The sequence below is a fragment of the Leguminivora glycinivorella genome, chromosome 1 (genome assembly GCF_023078275.1).
Source record: "Leguminivora glycinivorella isolate SPB_JAAS2020 chromosome 1, LegGlyc_1.1, whole genome shotgun sequence".
NCBI classification, from domain to species: domain Eukaryota; kingdom Metazoa; phylum Arthropoda; class Insecta; order Lepidoptera; family Tortricidae; genus Leguminivora; species Leguminivora glycinivorella.
In genome coordinates this window covers 24,927,776-24,951,174 of record NC_062971.1, presented here as the reverse complement: position 1 = coordinate 24,951,174, position 23,399 = coordinate 24,927,776, and the positions used below count along the sequence as shown (strand labels likewise).

The 23,399-nt window shown below is 36.3% G+C and overlaps 1 protein-coding gene and 1 long non-coding RNA gene across 5 annotated transcripts in view; one reads left to right on the top strand and one right to left on the bottom strand.

Moving 5' to 3' along the window:
* The window catches only part of LOC125232634 (dachshund homolog 1), a 189,451-nt gene that overhangs the window by 85,877 nt on the left and 80,175 nt on the right, over positions 1 to 23,399 (bottom strand). For 3 of the 4 annotated variants that reach the window (XM_048138383.1, XM_048138390.1, XM_048138399.1), the window contains 2 exons: positions 2,653 to 2,860; positions 691 to 750 (listed from right to left, as the gene is read on the bottom strand). In XM_048138383.1, the coding sequence (XP_047994340.1) occupies positions 691 to 750; positions 2,653 to 2,860 (268 nt within the window). The remainder of the gene's footprint in view (positions 1 to 690; positions 751 to 2,652; positions 2,861 to 23,399) is intronic. The other variant, XM_048138405.1, reaches the window with a different exon arrangement.
* The window catches only part of LOC125232659, a 93,661-nt gene continuing 80,221 nt past the window's right edge, over positions 9,960 to 23,399 (top strand). The window contains exon 1 of the long non-coding RNA XR_007177773.1: positions 9,960 to 10,082. This is a non-coding gene — a long non-coding RNA (uncharacterized LOC125232659). The remainder of the gene's footprint in view (positions 10,083 to 23,399) is intronic.

Here is a 23,399-nt window from a genome sequence, read left to right as displayed (position 1 = left end):
CAAAACCAAGTCAAAACCGCGAGTATCGTTCAATGCGGCCCGCCAATCCATCACCATCCATTAAACACGAAAAGAAAAGTGCTTTCCCCCAACGATTGGCCCCCGAATGGCTGAAATCGGTCCAATTTACATGAGAGCCGCTTTTTCCTCGCATCGAGATTAGCCTGAATGAGCTTGATGAATTGTGCGCGGCGCGGGGCCGGACCGGCCCGCAACCGGTCATTTGTTAAAAATACACCCGATCCACGGATCTAATTGTCTCCTCTAATTTCACACCCTACTGTGATATCTTTGCTCTTTTAAATTACAAACATTTATCAGGCCCATGCCATTTTAGATTCCTTCGAAATTCGTTCTTGATAATGATTCTTACACTTTCAATATTTAATCAAGTTGAATTCAACTATGAATGATGATGAGGAGATTCAAAATAAAGAAACAAGCAAATGAAATAAGATTAAATGGAAATGAAGAACAGTGCCCGAGTGTCAACCAATTATAACAAATCAGACAGATTATCTTCCTGCTTTATCGATTTTATTAAACAATGATGGAACGGAGCGTCGCCTGGTCCTGCCAGCTGGTCCTCTCGCACCACGGCCACAACACGCGTGTATTCATAGTTATGCTTTATGTTATCATAACTCAAACATTATAGATATTTCCAGGCAAGACCTAGATAGTTCTTACCTTTCTAGGTGCTTAACGATGTCTTCGTACGCCGCTCTACAATTCTCCCAAATACCAGATCTGTCGACAAAAAATACCCTTGTAAAACAAGATAAATAAAGTAAAATACCAAAATTATATACTAATAAACGTAAAGAAACAAACAAAAATAATGAAGATGTACGAGTAGATAGCTACTTTTTTGTCTGAAAGATATTTAATTAAACTACTAATTTTTCTTTGTCAAGAAACCTTCTCCAATAAAAAATACTTTCTAAGAAGTCCACGAAAGAAGATAAAATATCTGCAACATTATTCCCAAGTATTTGAAAAGAAAAGTTTGTAAATGAATAAAGGGTTTGAATGTACCGGGAATAATTATGAGCACTCGATATTAAATGTTCCGTTAGGCTGAGCGAGGGGTCGAAGAAATTAATTATGTTTTAAAAACAATCGCGTATATTTGTGCCGGAGCCACTCATGCGTGATCCTCGAAATTGTTTCTCGATTACTTTAGCTCTTTGTGTTTCATTAAACTTTTCTTCGACATTTGTAATCCAGTGAATTATAACTATAACTGAGTGGAGAACCGTATACTTCATCGGAAGGTGTTTATGGAGACAATGATTGCGATTTAAGCAACGAGTATCATTTAAAGTCAACGCAAGCTAACACTGCAACGAGCATTTTGTGCTATCAAATTCGCTGCAGAATTAGCTCGGAACGATTAAGCTTGCAAATGTGTACATAGAGCAGGTATCATGATGGCATAATTATACCGTCGCGTCGTTTCTAGAGTAGGTAAAACCAAAACCTATGTGGCGGTATTGATTACCAGCCTGAAATGTATGTTAGAAGCACAACTGTCTTGAGTTACAAGGGTGGCCGTAAGGCGGCGAGTCAAGCCCTGTAGGTCTTCAGGAAGTGCTCCCTGTTTGTACTTATCTAACTGGATTAACATCAGACATTTAACCTGCCACTGCTGACCCGCTTACAGGTTTCTTTTCGTGAACTTATTATTCCATAAGCCGTTTATGTACTTAAGATTTACAAATTGTATATCGATTTTCACGCCTCATTCAGAAGCCTTGCTGTGGTATTGAATAATGTAGTTTAAGACTGATTTTTAGACCGTGATAATGCTTACTAGACACAAGTGCGCTAAATAAGAAATTCGAAACAAGTGACGATAAATTAAAACACGAACGCAGTGTAATAATGTTAATGTGTATGTGTGTGTTAATATGTAGTTATACGCGATTAAGTCCCGATTTTAAAAATAATGATGTGTGATAATCGTGAAAGTTTAAATCAGTGTTTTACGAACGCAGTGTGTCTTAAATCGACACGAGTTGCGAATTACGTATTCGCACACGTATCGTACAACGTTTTACAGTACCTGCCAATATAGCGCCATATATACTGTAAACAATACTACGGTGGATTAGTGCTGAAATACCCGGATACAAAAGCAAACTAACTAACTAACTAATAACTGTGTTTTTGTTATTAATTGTACAATAAAGAGTTTACTACTACTACTACTAAAAGCACAAAAAATGTTTTCAGAATATCTGTTCACTAGAGCTTGAGTAAACTAATCGGATAAGGGCGATTTAGCGTTTACGTCTGTATTTCTAAATGCTTGTATCACCCGGGCTACCGGTCGTTGTGACAACGCGATATGTGTGCTGATAGGGATTTGAGAAGATATGACGTCTTCTGGATTTTATTTATCTTTCGTAAATAATCGTAAATTAATGCAGTAGAATAATACAAAACTTAAATTTCGGAAAAACCAACATAGTGGACCAATTTTCATCAAACATGGCTAAGAACCCTCCCGAAGAATTCAGTTCATAAATAAAAAAAACTAAATCTGAATCTGTTCATCTGTTCGAAAGCTACAACACAGACAGACAACGTCAAATTATAACAGCCCGACGTTTTTGCGTCAGGGGTTCAAAAGTAGGAGTAACTGACCTCGCTAACGCCTCCATATTATGCATAGGCTGTCCCTTGATGATGGAGCCGTCCGGCCTGGGCACGCCGTGGTGCGGCATGCCGGGCGACATGAGCGCGTGCTGGTGCATGAAGCCCATGGGCCCCAGGTGCGTGGGCGGCGCATTGTACCCGTTCGCCAGCAGCGGCGACTTCTCCATGCGCGCGATCTCTGCAACAAGGAAGTGGCCTGGGTAAATCAAGAGGCACAGTTGGGTACCGGCAACTGTACCTCTCTTTCGGGTATAATATAAAGTTGCTGTTCAAGCTATTAACGGTTATCCACAAATCAATATGAAATTATTGAAATTCCCTTACTTCGATTAAATATAAAGTTTGTTTAAATTAGTTACATTAGTTTGTCATTAGACAAAAATAATACACGATGTTCATAAAGTCGCTGTAATTTCATACTGTCGGCTAAAACACAGATTCCAATATCTATTTTCACTACACCAATACGAGTAATATCCATAAATCAAATCCATCAATTTTTTAAATATGAAATTATATACTTATATACTTAAGCTGGCTGGTTTTATAATAATTATATTCGTGTATGATATCTATTTAAAATTTATAATTTATATATAGTAGTGTGACTACTTGAAAAAAGAACAAATCGAAAAATATTCCATAAAATAATTTGATTTGTTCCCTGGTTGTCAGCCAGCTTAAGTCATCAAGTTAAAATTTGTATGAAATTACTTCTCACTCTTGTGAATAAAATGCGATTTTGCTGTCCGTTTTTGAAGAAGACATTTCGATTAGTTGAAATTAGGAATCCGCCAGTCGAGATTGCCCCCCTGTACCTTACTACACAATGTAACACAACAAGCAATAATAACCAATTTCAATTTCAAATCCCTTACAATCTTCAATAAATAGCACTGCACTTAAATGTAATCACGCACTCAGGTAAAATCCAATTAATGCTTAGTATTATCATTTAATTACTCGGCCCAATAATCGAATCCCTCGAAACGGTGTATCAACAATAATAAAATGAGCAATGAATTTAGAGACTATTGTTTTCGGGGTACCACAAACAACCCGTGTAAACATTGAGGGGGGCGTCGGGCAAATATTCTTAAAATGACCCCGGGAATGGGTGTTTTGGAGGCGCCGGGTCTTGGCCGGGGCCAGCGGGGCCAGCAAACGGACCGGGTAAAACAATTAACAAGGTGTCGAATTAAACGCGAATTACCGTTTGGACCGTAAAAGGAATACCCTTTTCCATTGTGGCAGCGTTTTACAAAGGATTTCGGGATTGCTGAGTATTAAATATGTGTCGCATTGTTCTGCGATTACGGCACGTGGGCGTGTTATTAAACGCTGTCAAGGGACTTTCACAAACTTTTTTCACAATCAGACGGCTTACAATTGCAACTTGCAAGTCAGCAATAACAGATTCATAAGCTAATTATTTTATGCCATTATTATTTGCAACATTATTATAATAAACAGATACCTATTTTAAGTAAATAAATACTAATTTAAAAAAAATACTTTAAGAAAAGATAAAATTATGGAAGAATTAATGAGCACTAGAAAAGTGCAGAATTGCAAATTAGTGCATACTATAGTGTGTGTCATAAGGAGAAGTGTATTTGGTCTGTTTTTCACGTGTACCGTGAGTAACAAAACTAAAGCAAAAGTAGTATGCAGCTAACAAAAGTTTGAACTTAAAAAAACACCTGTGAGGCTGTGACAATGATTAAAAAGGCCAGACTAATTTCTGGGGTCGGAGGCATATTCTACGGCGATCCAAACGTCAGAGAATAGCAATGGGTTCTGAATTAATTGTTTAGCCTCTATTTACAGAGTTGGGGACGGTTATCTTGCGAGCCATACGACTGCGCTGTCAGGTAACTACCTCGAATATTCATATTTTATTGCACACATTTTGAGTTCACCAAAGTCATATCGTTTTAAATAGGTATACATATAAAGTTTAAAAAAAATCACAAATCCAATATTGTCGTAGGTACATTAGCAGTACGAGTATACTCCTCTCAACCTATTGCGCAAAATCTGTGTAAATCAGATATCTTCAGTAAGGTGTACCCAAACATAATTCAGTTCTAGATTGCCTCAGGTCCAACACATTAATAAAAATACCGTAGGCAAATTACATAAACGTAGGTACATAATATATATCCAATAAACATTAATTACAATACCCTGCGTTGTCCTACCAAAAACCACGGTTACAAATAAAATTAATTTAGAAGCTTTTACCAACCACAATTGGGTCACTGAACCAAAAATTATATTTACAAATCCTCGGCCGTAACCCTGCAACCGCCAGCCAACCGCACTTACTAATTAACCGAGTACGTGTTAAATCTCGTAATAACCTGCGGTGGAAACAACCCTTAGCACCTTCTTTCTCTAACAAGTCTCCTTGGCTGCATCTGTCTCTTTCCAATTGGGATGGGTCACTAAGCTTATTAGTTTTACTCGTAACACGAGTGTTTTGCGCTGTGGTTTCATAAGAGCATCAGTAATCTTAATGGAATTTTACTGATAATATTACTTCAATAAAGATTCGAAGACGTTAAATCAAGTAGGTAAGTTAAACAATTAGCCTATCATTCCTGCTTTACAGAATGATATGTCTAAAATAATTCGTTCCGGAATTCTTCGTGGAGTTTAACTAAGAAACACATCGATTTACAAATTACCCTGGCTCACCGCGATCTCAACAAAAATGTTCACCGTTTACCATTATAACTGTTATTAAGCCAAATGCTCTAATCAGGCATTTAAAGAAATGAAACGTCGATTTGTGGACCGCTATTATATCTATTTTCATCGATTTATTGATCGAATATCGACTGTCCTCGACAAATGATCGTACCAAATTACTGACCATTATTTCGAATTAGAATCGATAGAATCGGGACCCCAATTATATCACTTATGTGTTTAAAGGAGGTTGGGATGAAAGCAATCTTAACCGCAAAAGTTAAGGACCCACTTTTTTGCCTGTCTTGATCCACAAACAAAAAAGACTATTTGACTGCGGCTGTCAAATTTGTATACTTTTTATACAGAAGCTTGACAGTTGTTGACTGTCGTGCAACAAGTTGTAATAAAGTACAACACAAATTAATCAAAGGTTCTCACAAAATGTATTTAGTAGTAAATTTAGATTCTCCGGGTCAAAGATAATGGTGCAGCCTTATAACCGTTGAGTTTTATTACGGGCAGATTACAAAATGACCAAACGAGCAACACACAAATGATTGGCTATAAAGCGAAAAGAACGAGCGCCCCTGACAATGTAGGAATCCCTGTGAGCCGCTCCACACTGATCCAACTCCGCGTAAACTTACCACCTACATATTAAATATTTCACAAAGATGGTTTAATTTAATTATAGCAGTAGAGTATTTTCACCTTTCCTAAGAGTATTATTATTAACCATTGTGCGATAAAAAGAGATAAAAAAGTATCAAGATGCTCAGGAACTAATGATTTTGCACACGACATGGCGCCCACAATCCATTAACAAACAATTTGCAGCAACTTCTACTTTGTTTCGAACAATTATGGCTGATTAAACGCAGCTTTTTAGTTTGAACCGTCTCTTTAAACCTAGCGTATTCATAAATGTCGAGTTGCATCGATTCGCCAACAGAGGCATGAGTGGAGTCGAAGCAATTTATAGGCACTACTTAAAAATAAAAATAAACAACATAATATATATACTTTTGTTAGTGTCGTAAAATATAACGCGTCGTAAATAAGACTTCTAGATTTTATAACGTGGTGGTATTACCTGGATACCTTAACATTACCGTAATGGTCAGTAAATCAATGGAAGAAATAACAATATTACACGCATTAAACCGATCCTAAAAATAAATCCAAGCCTAGTAATGAATTACAATGTAAGTATTCATTAACGTGAACAAAGGAGAAGAACTATTTATCCGCCAGGACCCTAATTAACTTAAGTAAATTCTGCTTTACGGTACCTAATAATCAGAATCAAAGTTGTTAGACCTTAAGAACGATGAAGCATATTCATTTCTATTATATAATCAATAAAGATATGCAGAATTATTAGACGGTACAAAGAATCATGCCGACTACCAGTTCATTGCACCACGCAAAATATTTTTTTTATTCAATTTAAGAAAAAGCAACTGGCGCGTTTCCACTGTGTGATGTGCGATTGCGAGAATCCAACAAATCTTCAACGGACAACAAAACGAACTCGAAAATGATACGAAACACGGCGAATTAAAAGCAAATTACAGCCGGCCGGCGATCATAGCGTTTACAATAAATACATAATTGCACGGCCGTACCAATGGCATACGTTTCGCTCAAATAACGGAGTGCAATTTCGAGGATCTCGACATGTCGCTCGCACTTCCAGCCGGCAACATTCATCAACGAGAAGTGCGTAGGTATTATTTAAACAAGGGCTTTAGGACTAATAAAATTAATGTTTTGTTTTTGTGCCACACTGCATAATGAGTAGGTATTTAATTTAAATATTTGTAGCATACTATAGTAATCTGAAGTATTTTTTTATAAAACTTTTATGCTCGAGTTTTAGGTACTTAAAGTAAGAACCTAAGATCTACAAAAAATAACTTAGAGAAATAATCTATTAATGATGTTGTCTCATTTCCGCTGAATTGTAAAACATGCCGTGTACCGTGTACAATTATACCTATCAAACTCGTATTAAATTATTAATGGTTTTTTTTATGAAAGTAAATAGTTTTCCATCGTGTATCAAAGAGAAGCGAAAATATAATGTTTGACAGCCGTCTTCGACCCCTGCACCATGTTACACGATAATCGCAATCGAGTCGAGTCTTTGTCGGTCAATCGTCGACACAAGTCACGCGTCAAGCACAATCAATAACAGTAATACTGTGCTGTGTGTAACACAATCGGGAGAATTGGACGTCGCCAATATCGTGAGTCAACAAAACGGTCAGACTGTGTTGCCATGTCAAAATTAGGATTAAATCTGAAACTAAAATAAAATTGCACACTTATAATAAAAACCTTTTTGAAAATAACAAACTACTCTTAGGCAAAACAAAATAAATAGTAATAAAATAGTAACAACAGTGGAAGTGATATCTTAATAACTTAAACCTGCGGGTAGTTTTACTCGAAGAAAGTACCTACCAGTGGCGGCGCGCTCATACAATCCAATTCCCACCGAGTTGCCCTAGATGTTCCGCAACAAATACCAAAGTTACAAACCACCATTGAAATAAAAAAATATACTTATAATAGTTATAATTAAAACATTACGTATTGCCTCACAAATAATAACACCATTTGCTTAAATTCAAATATGTACCTAAAATTATCGGGCGCGCGAACGCGAAGTGAAGCTACTTATGCCTAAGCTTTCATATTCATTCATGGTCACTCCACACAGATACAAAAATCACGCACACGCTGATAAAAACAGCCCGCTCAAGTCGCTCAACTAAACTCCAAAGCAACTCGGCTTCTTATCGAGTTATTCATTTGAATACAAACCGTAAACAATGCGTTATAAGGTTTATATTTGAAAACACGCACATACACATTCACAAAGTCCGCGCGTGTGAGTGTTTGCCTATCGCGAACTCCTATGTACGTAATTTGGGCGCAACTATCTCTTTTACTCTACTCATAGCAGGATTGAGATGACAGAGAAGGGTGACCGCCATTTGGGAACACATAGACAGCCAAGCGCACAACATTCGATGGCTCGCACTTGTTCATTTGAATTTAAAGCTTCGAGTGAAACAAATAAGATTGATATTACAGTGTAATAATTGCATGCTAAATATTGCCATACTAAAATTATAAATGTATTAATGGGTAAAATTTTATTTTGTTATCGCACATATATTTGTTTTAAATAAAAGCCTTTAAATATTGATAATTTCTATTAAAAAACCGAGAATTTTATTTAATATAAGTTTAGTAATGTGGTAATGAACGTTTCTTCATCAGATATACTTTGTTTGTATGAAAAGGTTTTTAAATTCGTGGGTGAAAATGGAATAATATCACTGCAACACTTGCGTCCCGCTTGTTACCGAGGCTTCGTGTGCTTTCAAATGTTTTGTGTTATTCTCTCAGTTTTTTTATTAACTTGCTCATTACGTGCAATATATCAGTGAAATTTAGATGATTTGGAGTGTTTCGGTGTCGTGTTTTAGTGACAGTGCAAGCCAGAGTTTCAAGGTTAGATACTACCTGTTTTTAAGAGATAGTTAGGACTTTCTTTGGTTTGTTTAGTAATGGCAACGTTAATTCATTTTGACTGTTGTATAATAGATTACTTACTAAATGAATCAACACGTTTTTCGACGCAAACATTCGAAATAAAGAAATGTCACGCGAGGCCGTGATCGTCCGTAGTTAAATATAAGTTATAAGCGGAGAGATGGCTTTTTTAAGCGCTTTCATAGCGGACTGTATGATAAATGCACTTGGATAGGCGCCTAAGGTACCTAATATAGGTAGGTTGCGTTTTTTAGGGTTCCGTAGTCAACTAGGAACCCTTATAGTTTCGCCATGTCTGCCTATCCGTCCGTCCGTCCGTCCGTCCGTCCGTCCGCGGATAATCTCAGTAACCGTAGGCACTAGAAAGCTGAAATTTGATACCAATATGTATATCAATCACGCCAACAAAGTGCAAAAATAAAAAATGGAAAAAAAATGTTTTGTTAGGATAAACCTACATGTAAAGTGGGGGCTGATATTTTTTTTCATTCCAACCCCAACGTGTGATATATTGTTGGATAGGTATTTAAAAATGAATAAGGGTTTACTAAGATCGTTTTTTGATAATATTAATATTTTCGGAAATAATCGCTCCTAAAGGAAAAAAAAGGTAGTTAAAGGCGTCTAACTTTTGAACCATATGTTTAAAAAATATGAAAAAAATCATAAAAGTAGAACTTTATAAAGACTTTCTAGGAAGATTGTTTTGAACTTGATAGGTTCAGTAGTTTTTGAGAAAAATACGGAAAACTACGGAACCCTACACTGAGCGTGACCCGACACGCTCTTGGCCGGTTTTTATTTTTTGCTCTGTGTTGCCTTCCAAATATATTCACGCGCCGCCACTGGTACCTACTCATGTAATACACGTAAATGCCATTCATTGTGACCAAGCCTCCCTTAAATTGCACATTTTATTTTCCCACTAAAGTGTTAAATTCCCTACCGCGGCAACACCGCTGACTTATGTCGTCTCCGCCATAAACTCTTTCATTTGGCTTGGACGAGCCTTATGAACAATAAAACGCTGAGGGCTGGAGATTTGGACTGTAATAAAATATTTGCCCTAGCACACGCTAATCCGCGTCCCTTACTTACGGACGCAATTTGAGAAGTTATAGCAGTGGGGTGCAGACAGACGCTGGCAGGTACGTACTGTACTTTTTAATCATTGCGATTTATTTACTTTAAACTCGTTAGAGTAAGTATTTTACGGCGACCAAAATTGAAATATCGGTGATAAAAGTAATATCTATTACAGGTTGTTTACCTGTTTAGAAGTCAAATCGTGTAAACTCTTAAATAAAGTATAGGTAATAATAAGTTGGCTTTCGGTACCAGTCTTAATGAAAGGAAATAATGATGAAATAAGTACTGACGAATAGGATGAGAGTCACGAGAGTTTAAGGCATATACCAAAATGTTTCACGAGCGCCACCAAATAAAACTTCTCCCCAAGCGAAAGAGGGTCAGACTTAATTACTCGTAAATTGACCAGGATACAGTTTTATCCCGGATAAATATATACGCGGATTACGATGTGTCATACTCTCGGTTATTATGTCCCCTGTTAACGAGCCAGTTTACTACTTTCGAGCTTCAAACGTATGCTATCAATAGTTATTTGGACGCTTTGTTAACTAAATTAGTATCATTCCATCATTCAATCTCCTTAAAGAAAATTGCTTCGAGTGCATTTTGATCACAATAAAAATTAAGCCATCCGTAACATTAACAAAAGAAACGATACTATTGTTAGACTGTTGCTATCAAAGATTCAAAAATATTGAAGCATATTTTTATTAATAACATGTATTGCACAAAAGAGAGATTATCTGTCGGTGGTTTTTGGTGGCAGCTGCTGTTATTGAGAATATGTTTGATTTGATGTTCAGCTTCATACCAATCCCGCTAGGCCGCTACTTTTGTTTGACTACTTCCTTCATAATCATGGTCTGCGAGTTACTATTTTTGAAAGTTAGGCACCCTACTTGTTTTTATCGATTTTAGGTTGCATACTAAAACATGCACAATATATTTGCAGAATACACATTGCTCATATAGCTGTTTCTATAGGTAACAAGCCGCACATTGTTTATACCGGTTTTGAACGTTTCGAGTGGCATCTTCGTTAATCTTTATTGCCATGGACGTAAGACGCAATCAATTCAATCATTTATTGATAATTTAATTGTCAAATTAATCTTTGTCGTACATGACGAGTAGTTTTATCGACGGGTTGATGAAGGGTTATTACTTGTCGTCAATTTGAAACTAAATGAACTGAGTAACGGAAGAGAGGAACGTATAATTTGGTTGCGTCTTGATGGATCTGCTGAGCGGCACGACGATACGAAACGAAAAGCGATTGATATGAAAACACTCGCGGGTATGGTTAAGTTGGTGATGAATAGCTAATACCTATTCGTTGCCCAACCCTCGTGTGCTCGTGTCAAGACGAACGTTGTATTTAGTTACAGTGATGTAATGATACATTTATATACCTATTACCAACGCAAATCCGTCTGAAACACATAAACAAATATTATGTTATTAATAAATATAAGTAGTTTGCATAAATAATTAAGTACCTACCAGTGGTGAAAATTTCTGCTAGGCAACACTGAGCAAAAAGAAACCTATCTTAACATTAGGTACTTTACTAATAATCAATTTTAGGCAAGCCGGTGGGAATCCGCTTGTATGGACCAGCCGCTGCTGGTACCTACCTACATTTAATAAATCTAATCTAATTTAGATAAATTACCAAATTTCTAATAATTATTGAAAAAAAACCGGCCAAGAGCGTGTCGGGCCACGCTCAGTGTAGGGTTCCGTAGTTTTCCGTATTTTTCTCAAAAACTACTAAACCTATCAAGTTCAAAACAATTTTTAACCGACTTCAAAAAAGGAGGAGGTTCTCAATTCGACTGAATGTTTTTTTTTTTTTTTTTTTTTTTTTATTTTTTTTTTGTATGTATGTTACTCGATATCTCCGAGAATCGTGGACCGATTTTCAAAATTTTTTTTTTGATCGAACTGGTATAACCCCGAGATGGTCCCATTGGCACCAAGTCAGGGTCTGATGATGGGATCCTGGAGAAATCGAGGGAACTCTTCAAATGTTATAGGCACATGTAATGTTTTTAGTCTATTTTTCAAAGGTACACCAGTATTTACGTCTGATGGTAATAATTTTATGTGGCTGAGCTGATGATGGAAGGTCAACTCCTCAATGGTTAGGAGTTAAAGGATAATTCTTTCACTACTGTACATGTATTCGGACTGATACATATAATATCACTAGGAACCACTAAAAATCAACTGAGCTGATGATGGAAGGTCAACTCCTCAATGGTTAGGAGTTAAAGGATAATTCTTTCACTACTGTACATGTATTCGGACTGATACGTATAATATCACTAGGAACCACTAAAAATCAACAAATAAATAAACTTTTTAACAAAAAATAAAACCGCCTTCAAAAATAAGCGCGTTACAAAACACGGAGAAACTAAAAAGCCAAAAATAATAAACCTTTCAATTCAGATTTCTTATCGTATTGCAATAAGCTAAGCATCCAAATTATAAACAAATCAATTATTTTTGGAGTCGGTACCAGCCTGTGTATGGTTGGGTGGGGCAAACAGGCAATAGCAAGGCGACGAACAGGCCTGGTACCGACTACAAAAATAATTGATTTGTTTATAATTTGGATGTTTAGCTTATTGCAATACGATAAGAAATCTGAATTGAAAGGTTTATTATTTTTGGCTTTTTAGTTTCTCCGTGTTTTGTAACGCGCTTATTTTTTCCTAGAAAGTCTTTATAAAGTTCTACTTTTGTGATATTTTTCATATTTTTTAAACATATGGTTCAAAAGTTAGAGGGGGGGACGCACTTTTTTTTCCTTTAGGAGCGATTATTTCCAAAAATATTAATATTATCAAAAAACGATCTTAGTAAACCCTTATTCATTTTTAAATACCTATCCAACAATATATCACACGTTGGGGTTGGAATGAAAAAAAAAAATCCGCCCCCACTTTACATGTAGGGGGGGTACCCTAATAAAACATTTTTTTCCATTTTTTATTTTTGCACTTTGTTGGCGTGATTGATATACATATTGGTACCAAATTTCAGCTTTCTGGTGCTTACGGTTACTGAGATTATCCGCGGACGGACGGACGGACGGACGGACAGACGGACAGACAGACATGGCGAAACTATAAGGGTTCCTAGTTGACAACGGAACCCTAAAAAACAAGGAAATAACGTAACTATACCTAATACATGATAGAAAACAATATTTTTATTTATAAGTTTATAGCCTCATTTTTGTTTTGGATTTCTTTCAACCCCTTTTTGCCAAGAGTGGCACTGAAACTTAGAAGTTCATGTGCTCTGCCTACCCCTTTATGGAATACAGGCGTGATTATATGTATGTATGTAAGTTTATAACATAGGTACACTTTAATCATTACATTGAAGTTTCTTTTAATAGATTAACATCACATTATAGATATGTATACCTAACCTAAAGCCCTTTGGAATAAAAACAACGTAAATGTTTGGCGTAAACCGTTATTTCGAAGTAGCTACTTTCCAAGTTAATTGTCAAAATGAACTTGTATTTAAAAATGTTTACATTACCAACCCTGTTACATTAATTAAGTGGAATGTATTTGATAAGTTATCTGTTTTCAAAAAAGGAAATGAATGTACGTTTACTTTATACTACAGCTCGAAGTGTGAGGAATGCTATAAGTGGGCAACACGTCAATGTAACGTATCGCATTGGCACTGCTAATCTATAATCGAAACTACAAAATTCCAAAGAAGTTACCGAATTGTAAGGACATCACTAGTCGCTGGTCCCCATCCCTAGGCATCGCTGTCAACTGGGCGGCAGACGGACTCAGAGCGTCACTTGAAGATAGCTTGTCATTGAACTTGTATTTTGAGATTCCGTTTAATAAACTGTATATTTAATAGTGGTATCCTGGTGTTTTTACTCTAACAGTTTCAGAAGCGCGATATTAAGTACCCATATACGCCCGTACTATGAAATTTGTCCGAAATTGACAATGTCACCATTCTCGCGCCGCGCTCGTAACCATTCATTGTCATCCAACAGTATTTAATTAACACCAGTCGATCTGATTCGACGAGTAAAGACACTAGCACCATATACTACAGTTAAAAGTGTAAAAGGCAAAGGCAGTGATCAAATACCTGTCCGTAATTGTGCCAACAAAGAGATAGAACATGCCTAGTGTGCTGGCGTGTCTTGTGTTGTCTTTCAGATTCATTGCAGTTTACGAGATATTCACACTTTGGAGTAATAATTTATCATAATGAGTGTGAAATCGGAAGTAAAAGTGATCCAAACACAGTGCTCTGGGGCTGAAATTATCAACATCCACTATAGTAGCCTGTGTTGTGTTTCTTTCTTTCAGATCAACTTAGTTATGTACATGTTGAAGATACTAATACTTTTATATACTCACAAAATGTATCACAATAAGTACCACAGTAAGTCATGGACGGTGAGATGCTAACCACATCCAAGTTGTCATTCACATAATGCTCCGGGCAAAGAGTATTACCAGTATATATAGAGGGGCTGCAGTAATGAATAATCATTAGCTCACTTGTGTGTTGTGTTTTTGTGCTTCCAGATATGTTTCAGAATACATAATACATATTGAACCTACTTGTGATATATTGACAATTGTCACAGTGTCACAGTGAAACAGAGTATAAGATACAAGTACTTAGATCTAAATTACACCTAAATGATTCCTTATAACAGGTGACTTTATGGGTTTAATGATCTACAAAGAGAGATGATCATTATCTTGCCCTATTTGTCATATTAAATATAAGTTTGTCCGGAATGACATGGAATAAGGTATTTATCCTACTCAATAATATTGTACCATTGCATCTGGCTTATGTAAGTATACTGACAGTAAATACATTTTAAATTCACTACAGGTTGGTATAAAGGGATGAGTAAATAAGCATAAGAAAACTTTGACAACTGTCTTGTCTTGTTTGTGTTTTGTTATAAGTTCACTAACACTTCTCCGGGGACTGTATTTTGAAATCTGTCTTAGTGACATTCTTATGCATATAAACTCTGTATGATCTTGCATTTTTCTAAATGAGGAAACATGTTGCTATATTACATGGCACAAATTCATCAAAAATGTTGATAAAATAATAATAATATTTTGATGAGGTTAATTATGCATCTTGTTAAAACCATAATGTGTGTTAAAATTAAGGGCATAGCACTGAAGTATAGTGTATTGTTGATGCTGTTTTGTTTATAATAATGCTGGTTTAGCATTGCAAACATTTTTGACAAGAAATGTAATCAATGTAATCATGTTCTAAATTGAACCAAAGACAAATATATTACCTAGACAGACATTTGGAACATTTATTATCATGACATAGTCCAGTGTCCATTTAATGCATTATCAGTGATATAATTTGTTCCTTAATTACATTCCTTTCCAGATTAATTTATTGATTACAGTAGTTGCCTGCCGGTAACCTGGTGAATATTGACCATAAGTTGAAAATACTTGCATTGGTAAGGCATGATTCCAGAAGTTCCTGAGGTTAAATCTTGCTAAAAGCTGGAAACACCAAACTGGATATCTATTGAACTATTTATGACACTGGTAAAATTTGTCATAGCTAATGGTAAGAGATTTTGATATTTATAGACCTGATGGACTTTAACGGTCTACATGCTATACTTGTCTGTTACAACAAATCAGTTTGATTTGGAATTGGGCTTGAAACATGCCAATCAGTTAAGTTTTTAACAGATGTGCAATAATCTGAGGTAAATAACTTAATTGGAGCTTCTAATAATTTTAACCCTTCACTGCGAAGGAATGTTTCTGAACCGAAGCATGACAAACAGGTAACGTTTGAAGTTGACAAGTATTGTCTACTTTTAATATGTTCTGTTCCTTGAAATATAAAAAAAAATAACTGTACACTTCTATTGCTTCTTGATTTCACAAGAATATATATATTTTACATGTTTTGTGACTTTTGCAAGAATCAAAAATAATGATATTTTGTTATAAAAACTCAATCACCTGTACTAAGTATTCTTGCATATGCATAGTATTAACACAACTAACAAAATTATGTAGTTGTGCAGGTGGCAGCTATATGGATAATGTTGTGCTTTAAATTGCACATATACCTACAGCTGGAGCACCTCTCTAGTGTGTCTGGCAAGCTTGATGGTTTAATTATTAAGCTTATGCACCATGCCTGATGATGATATATAAATACCTTTGTCAAGAACCATTTGGTAAGTGAACAATGATAGATAAAATATTACATTATTTGAATGTAGTGAAACCTCGATAAGTCAAGCCAAGTGCCATATGATTATTCTTGCTTGACTGGAATGTGTTTCAATAATGGTATATATAGTAAGCGTGTTACCTTAGGGGCACGGGAAAAATAAGACAAGTTGCACGCCGGATTGAGAACCGAGTTGTGTTTTGTCTTATTAGTCTCAGATTAAGAACTGAGTTGTCATTACATATATGCACGCCGGATTGAGAACCGAGTTGTGTTTTGTCTTATTAGTCTCAGATTAAGAACTGAGTTGTCATTACATATATGCACGCCGGATTGAGAACCGAGTTGTGTTTTGTCTTATTAGTCTCAGATTAAGAACTGAGTTGTCATTACATATATGCACGCCGGATTGAGAACCGAGTTGTGTTTTGTCTTATTAGTCTCAGATTAAGAACTGAGTTGTCATTACATATATGCACGCCGGATTAAGAACCGAGTTGTGTTTTGTCTTATTAGTCTCAGATTAAGAACTGAGTTGTCATTACATATATGCACGCCGGATTAAGAACCGAGTTGTGTTTTGTCTTATTGGTCTCAGATTAAGAACTGAGTTGTCATTACATATATGCACGCCGGATTGAGAACCGAGTTGTATTTTGTCTTATTAGTCTCAGATTAAGAACTGAGTTGTCATTACATATATGCACGCCGGATTAAGAACCGAGTTGTGTTTTGTCTTATTGGTCTCAGATTAAGAACTGAGTTGTCATTACATATATGCACACCGGATTGAGAACCGAGTTGTGTTTTGTCTTATTAGTCTCAGATTAAGAACTGAGTTGTCATTACATATATGCACGCCGGATTGAGAACCGAGTTGTGTTTTGTCTTATTAGTCTCAGATTAAGAACTGAGTTGTCATTACATATATGCACGCCGGATTAAGAACCGAGTTGTGTTTTGTCTTATTAGTCTCAGATTAAGAACCGAGTTGTGCTTGTCTTATTACTTTCAGATTAAGAACTGAGTTTCCATTGCATATATACACGCCGGATTAAGAACAGAGTTGTGTTGCCTTTACATGATGTTAATAATATATTCTGTTCACAGGGTTTCCTGATAAGCACATTGTACCTGAATCTTGTGGTATCCATGGTAGTGTAATTAATGTGATATCCACAAATGAAGTGATTTCCGTCACTTAAAGTGTGAGTCATAATTATAATGATTACTTTAATGTCTGCTATACATTTAGCACTTTGATTATTGTTTCTTAAGTAGTTCTGTTTATGCAATGCAGGCCTAAGGAGGCGGACCATGTGCATAAGACCTATTATTGTGGTGCAGGTCTTCGGAGACGGGCCATCATGTGTTATATAGACTATCCTTAAGAGGATTGGTCTGTTTTTGTTATTTGTGATGTAGGTCTTTACAGACGCCATCATGTGTTATATAGACTATCCTTAAGAGGATTGGTCTGTTTTTGTTATTTGTGGTGTAGGTCTTTACAGACGCCATCATGTGTTATATAGACTATCCTTAAGAGGATTGGTCTGTTTTTGTTATTTGTGATGTAGGTCTTTACAGACGCCATCATGTGTTATATAGACTATCCTTAAGAGGATTGGTCTGTTTTTGTTATTTGTGATGTAGGTCTTTACAGACGCCATCATGTGTTATATAGACTATCCTTAAGAGGATTGGTCTGTTTCTGTTATTTGTGATGTAGGTCTTTAGAGACGCCATCATGTGTTATATAGACTATCCTTAAGAGGATTGGTCTGTTTCTGTTATTTGTGATGTAGGTCTTTACAGACGCCATCATGTGTTATATAGACTATCCTTAAGAGGATTGGTCTGTTTTTGTTATTTGTGGTGTAGGTCTTTACAGACGCCATCATGTGTTATATAGACTATCCTTAAGAGGATTGGTCTGTTTTTGTTATTTGTGATGTAGGTCTTTACAGACGCCATCATGTGTTATATAGACTATCCTTAAGAGGATTGGTCTGTTTTTGTTATTTGTGATGTAGGTCTTTACAGACGCCATCATGTGTTATATAGACTATCCTTAAGAGGATTGGTCTGTTTCTGTTATTTGTGATGTAGGTCTTTAGAGACGCCATCATGTGTTATATAGACTATCCTTAAGAGGATTGGTCTGTTTCTGTTATTTGTGATGTAGGTCTTTACAGACGCCATCATGTGTTATATAGACTATCCTTAAGAGGATTGGTCTGTTTTTGTTATTTGTGATGTAGGTCTTTACAGACGCCATCATGTGTTATATAGACTATCCTTAAGAGGATTGGTCTGTTTCTGTTATTTGTGATGTAGGTCTTTAGAGACGCCATCATGTGTTATATAGACTATCCTTAAGAGGATTGGTCTGTTTCTGTTATTTGTGATGTAGGTCTTTACAGACGCCATCATGTGTTATATAGACTATCCTTAAGAGGATTGGTCTGTTTTTGTTATTTGTGATGAAGGTCTTCAGAGACGCCATCATGTGTTACATAGACTTTCCTTAAGAGGATTGTTCTGTTTCTGTTATTTGTGATGAAGGTCTTCAGAGACGCCATCATGTGTTATATAGGCTTTCCTTAAGAGGATTGTTCTGTTTCTGTTATTTGTGATGTAGGTCTTTAGAGACGCCATCATGTGTTACATAGACTTTCCTTAAGAGGATTGTTCTGTTTCTGTTATTGTGATGTAGGTCTTCACAGACGCCATCATATGTTATATAGACTACCCTTACGAGGCTAGTTCTGTTCTGTTATCTGTGATGTAGGTCTTACAGACGCCATCATGTGTTATATAGACTATCCTTAAGAGGATTGGTCTGCTTCTGTTATTTGTGATGTAGGTCTTACAGACGCCATCATGTGCTATATAGTCTATCCTTAAGAGGATTGTTCTGCTTCTGTTATTTGTGATGAAGGTCTTCAGAGATGCCATCATGTGTTATATAGTCCTTAAGAGGTATATCCTTAGAGGTTAGCTTGAGACCTTGTTTGTCAAAAGCATGTTTTATGACCTTAAAGAGTAATGATCTCAAGGTTACCTTGAAAGGGTCACTTACATGCATACTTTCCAGAGGTCGCTGGTGAAATTACGGTTTCCAATAGAGCGGAGAGAGCAACTGTTCGGAATGCCTAGCTGAACGAATGCATGCTACAGGCTGCGCGACAACCTTGTCATGAAGGGCCAACTTCTGCGGTCGTTGCGCTGACAGCCACGAAAGAAGCCGTATCACCGTGGCTTTCGTATGAAGATGTAAGCCGGATCTGTAATTGAGAGCACCTACTATGCCAATTGTAAATTAATTTCTCGTAACCTTATCATGTTACTTGAACGACAGTTGTGTTGTACTGATTCTATCACCTACTGGCTTAGTTCCAAGGAAAAATTATCACGTTCTCGTTACATTAAGGAACTTAGTATTTCCCATGTATGTTACAGAGCTTCTTAACAAGAGCTTGTGCTGTGTTGGAAGGTGGCTATGATCACGCATAGGGTGTGTCATGTTAACCTCTCACGAGTTGTACGCCTTCTTGCGCATGTGGGGAGCTTCACAGCCTACAGTGACGAAGCCAACTGTGAGTTTGTTCCATGTATTTGCTATTTAAACGACGCCAATCATCATTATTATATTGAGCGGTTGGTTAGTTTGGAATGCACCGCTCACGTAAGTCTTAACTTAAGGCATAAATGGCATAATACTTGCCTGAAAATAAATGAAATGTATTGATGGGTGAAGTTATTTACAAGCAAATATTAGATGGTGTTTTGTACACCAGTAATTACCTGCCCGCCGCTAGATGTCATCTATTTTACATAATTAATTTGACTAATATATAGTATCGATCATGGCGGTAAAACATGTACTTTTCGTACCATCGCACCTTAATAGTTTTAAAGCCTTACTGGCTGTGGATTTGTTAAATAATGACCTGACTTACTTGTACTAGGCTAGTCTGGTCATGCAATCTTGAGTTTAGTTATGTCATTACTATGATTCGACTATAAAATGAGGCCAATTACATATCTTGGTGTAAGTTAGTCTTAAACTACACCGGCCGTTTCCAACGGTTCTCGAGTTAATCACTTCAAAGGACCAGGGCCTGAGTGTATAGCTGGAGTATACAAAGTTCTTGTTCACTTTGCAGAAAAGAAAAGAACAAATGAACAGATGAAGTCTACCGCCACCAGTTGGAGGCGCGGCCTGCTTCGGCTGCGTTGACTGCGGCAGTCATCAAGTAGCAGCATGGATAGCAGAGACCTTCGGGACGAAAGGTCAAGGTCAGAATGGGCGAATGTAAGGACATCACTAGTCGCTGGTCCCCATCCCTAGGCATCGCTGTCAACTGGGCGGCAGACGGACTCAGAGCGTCACTTGAAGATAGCTTGTCATTGAACTTGTATTTTGAGATTCCGTTTAATAAACTGTATATTTAATAGTGGTATCCTGGTGTTTTTACTCTAACAGAATATAATATTAAAAGGAAACTTATGCAACAGTAACATTTTATTTTTCTCAATGATACGTGTACCAATTATTTGAATGTATAAATTCTAGGAAATATTTATTTAATTCAACTGTTTAAAATTACACGAATAAAGTAATAGATTTTTAATTTCTGATTAGCAGAAACGTCTGCAATCGGTGCCCTAGGCTTAGAATTAAATTTATTCTAAAATGGAAAATGTCTGCCTTGGGTGAGACTTGAACTCACGGAACGGTGAATTTCCAATTTGACTTGGAACGTTTGCCGTTTAAGAAGTTTCAGACTCTTACGGTAGATGTCGCAACGGGTACCATTGACGTAAGTAGTGGAAAATTTCGCTGGCTTGGTTAAAGTCTTGGTGGCTCAGTTGGCAAGCGCTGGAGTATTGATCTAGATGCCGTGAGTTCAAGTCTCACCCAAGGCAGATATTTTTCACTTTTAAATTTAAAATAATAGTTATTTATTTGAAGCTCACTTGTAGTTAGTAGACATATTGTGTTACTTGTAGTAGATTATACTGGTAACCGATAAGGTATGGAAATGTTATTATTAGACCCTAATGTAAAATAAATAAAATATAATTTTAAATTATACACACGTATTAGCTACAGGTTATTTAGGTGATGGTTGCAAAATTATACCGATTATACGAATAACCATTAACGTCTGTGTGGCGTCGCGAAATGATGCGAATAAAAACTACTTATTATGCTCAAAGGCTCATTAAACATACGGTCATTTTGCAGCTGAGGTGATCTGAGAAATATTTCAGTACTTTAGATTAGGATCTAAACCTCCTTTGTGACGACAAGGACAATAAATTAAAAGTTCCGTACGATAATTATAGATACATTGTTGCGATGGCAGCACTGGTCACGGCAGTTGCCCCATTTGTTTAACACTGCCTAATCAATCTACGTCATACTGCAGAATATCCAAAAGGTGACATTTAGTGAAATCTAAAAAATAGTACATTACATCAGAGGCCGGGAAAATGAGGATTTCCGGCCAAGTGGGTATATACCGGATAGGGATACGAAGCCGGGAATCCGTTTTCACGCCGAGGCATGTATAGTGCTCAAACATACAATGAAATAAAAAAAAATGCTCTAAAGGACAATATTTTATAAAAAAAAAGTTACTTTGCAGGCCTAGGCCTAAAAATAATATGAAATCCCTTTACAGTCCTCTCGAGTTGTTGCGCCCAAAAAGCGATACTTCCCAGCCCATTTTAAGGAACGTAAAGACAATATTTCATTGCATGTTTGAGAAATAGTAAGTACATTACGATACAAGTGCGGAAAAGAGCAAGTTCAAAGGAGTGACGATAAATTAAAACACAATCGAAAGGAGTTCGTACGCGTTTTTCGCCTTAATTTCATAAATTTAGCTTATTTTAGTGTCCCACTGCTGGGCAAAGGTCTCCTCACTCTCCCCTCTATTTCCACTCATCCCTGTCACCGGCGTTTTTCCACCATTTCCCTCCCTTACATTTACCAAACCTTTCGAAACTACTATTAGCAACGTACGTGAAGGAGTGACGCAAAATCTTATGGAACGTCAAACATTTAACTTAATAGATTAACATAAGGAAAAGCCTACACCAAAATGACGGCAGCAATCTTAACATTTGTTAGCTCAATAGGTAGTTTACATTTCTCATAATCAACAATAGAATTAAAATTCCAAAAGATTAATTCTTCGATAACTGTATTAAGAACTGACTAATTGGATATTGCAAATGGTTTGCTGCATTCAATTACGTATAGCTAGTGCAACTCGCAATTAAAAAAACGAAGTCATAAAAACATTAAACACGATTGACTGAGACACGTATGTCCATAATTATAAATAATAGATTAGATGTAGGTAAAAGTAGCTCTGTTAGTCTTAAGTAATTAAACTAATTAGCCAAGCCAAGGCTCGTGAATCCCGTGATATAAATTGCCTAAATTGGTGACATTTTATTTAAATTTTATGTTTAATATTGATTTCCTTAGGTTCAAAGAGCGTAAGGGAGATCTAATGAGTCTATTATAGGATGAGAGCTCTTTGGGGTTCCGTACCAAAAAGGTAAAAAAGTATAACCCATATGGGGCGAATCTGTTTGCCTGTCACATTACTAAATGTCTCAAGTACCACTTATGCTATCGATTTCTTTGTCCATCACGCTCAGAAGTCTTATTATATATTTTAGCAAGGTTATATTTTATGGAACCCGTAAGTCATGTTTAAGTTAATCAAAAGAAAGTCGTAAATACCACTATACTACTATCACAAGTCCCAAAATTTTGAATAGGTACTTTTTCTTCTTTTTAATTTATGGAAACATCAAATTAATTATTTCTTATAAATGATAAATTATCAACGTCAACAGTTGAACATGCGTTTTATTTACGCGTGATTTCTCGTCTGCAAGCAATGACACGCGCTGTTGGTCAGGGAGTTAAATCATACTCATTTAGAACCACACCTGTTTTAATTACTCTACACCTTTATTTATAGGTAGCCATTAATATATATACGTGATAATAATGTACCTGTTTATAATACTTACTAGTCCGTAAAAAGCGTAAAAATAACTACTCCAATCGGTAATGAATGATAATA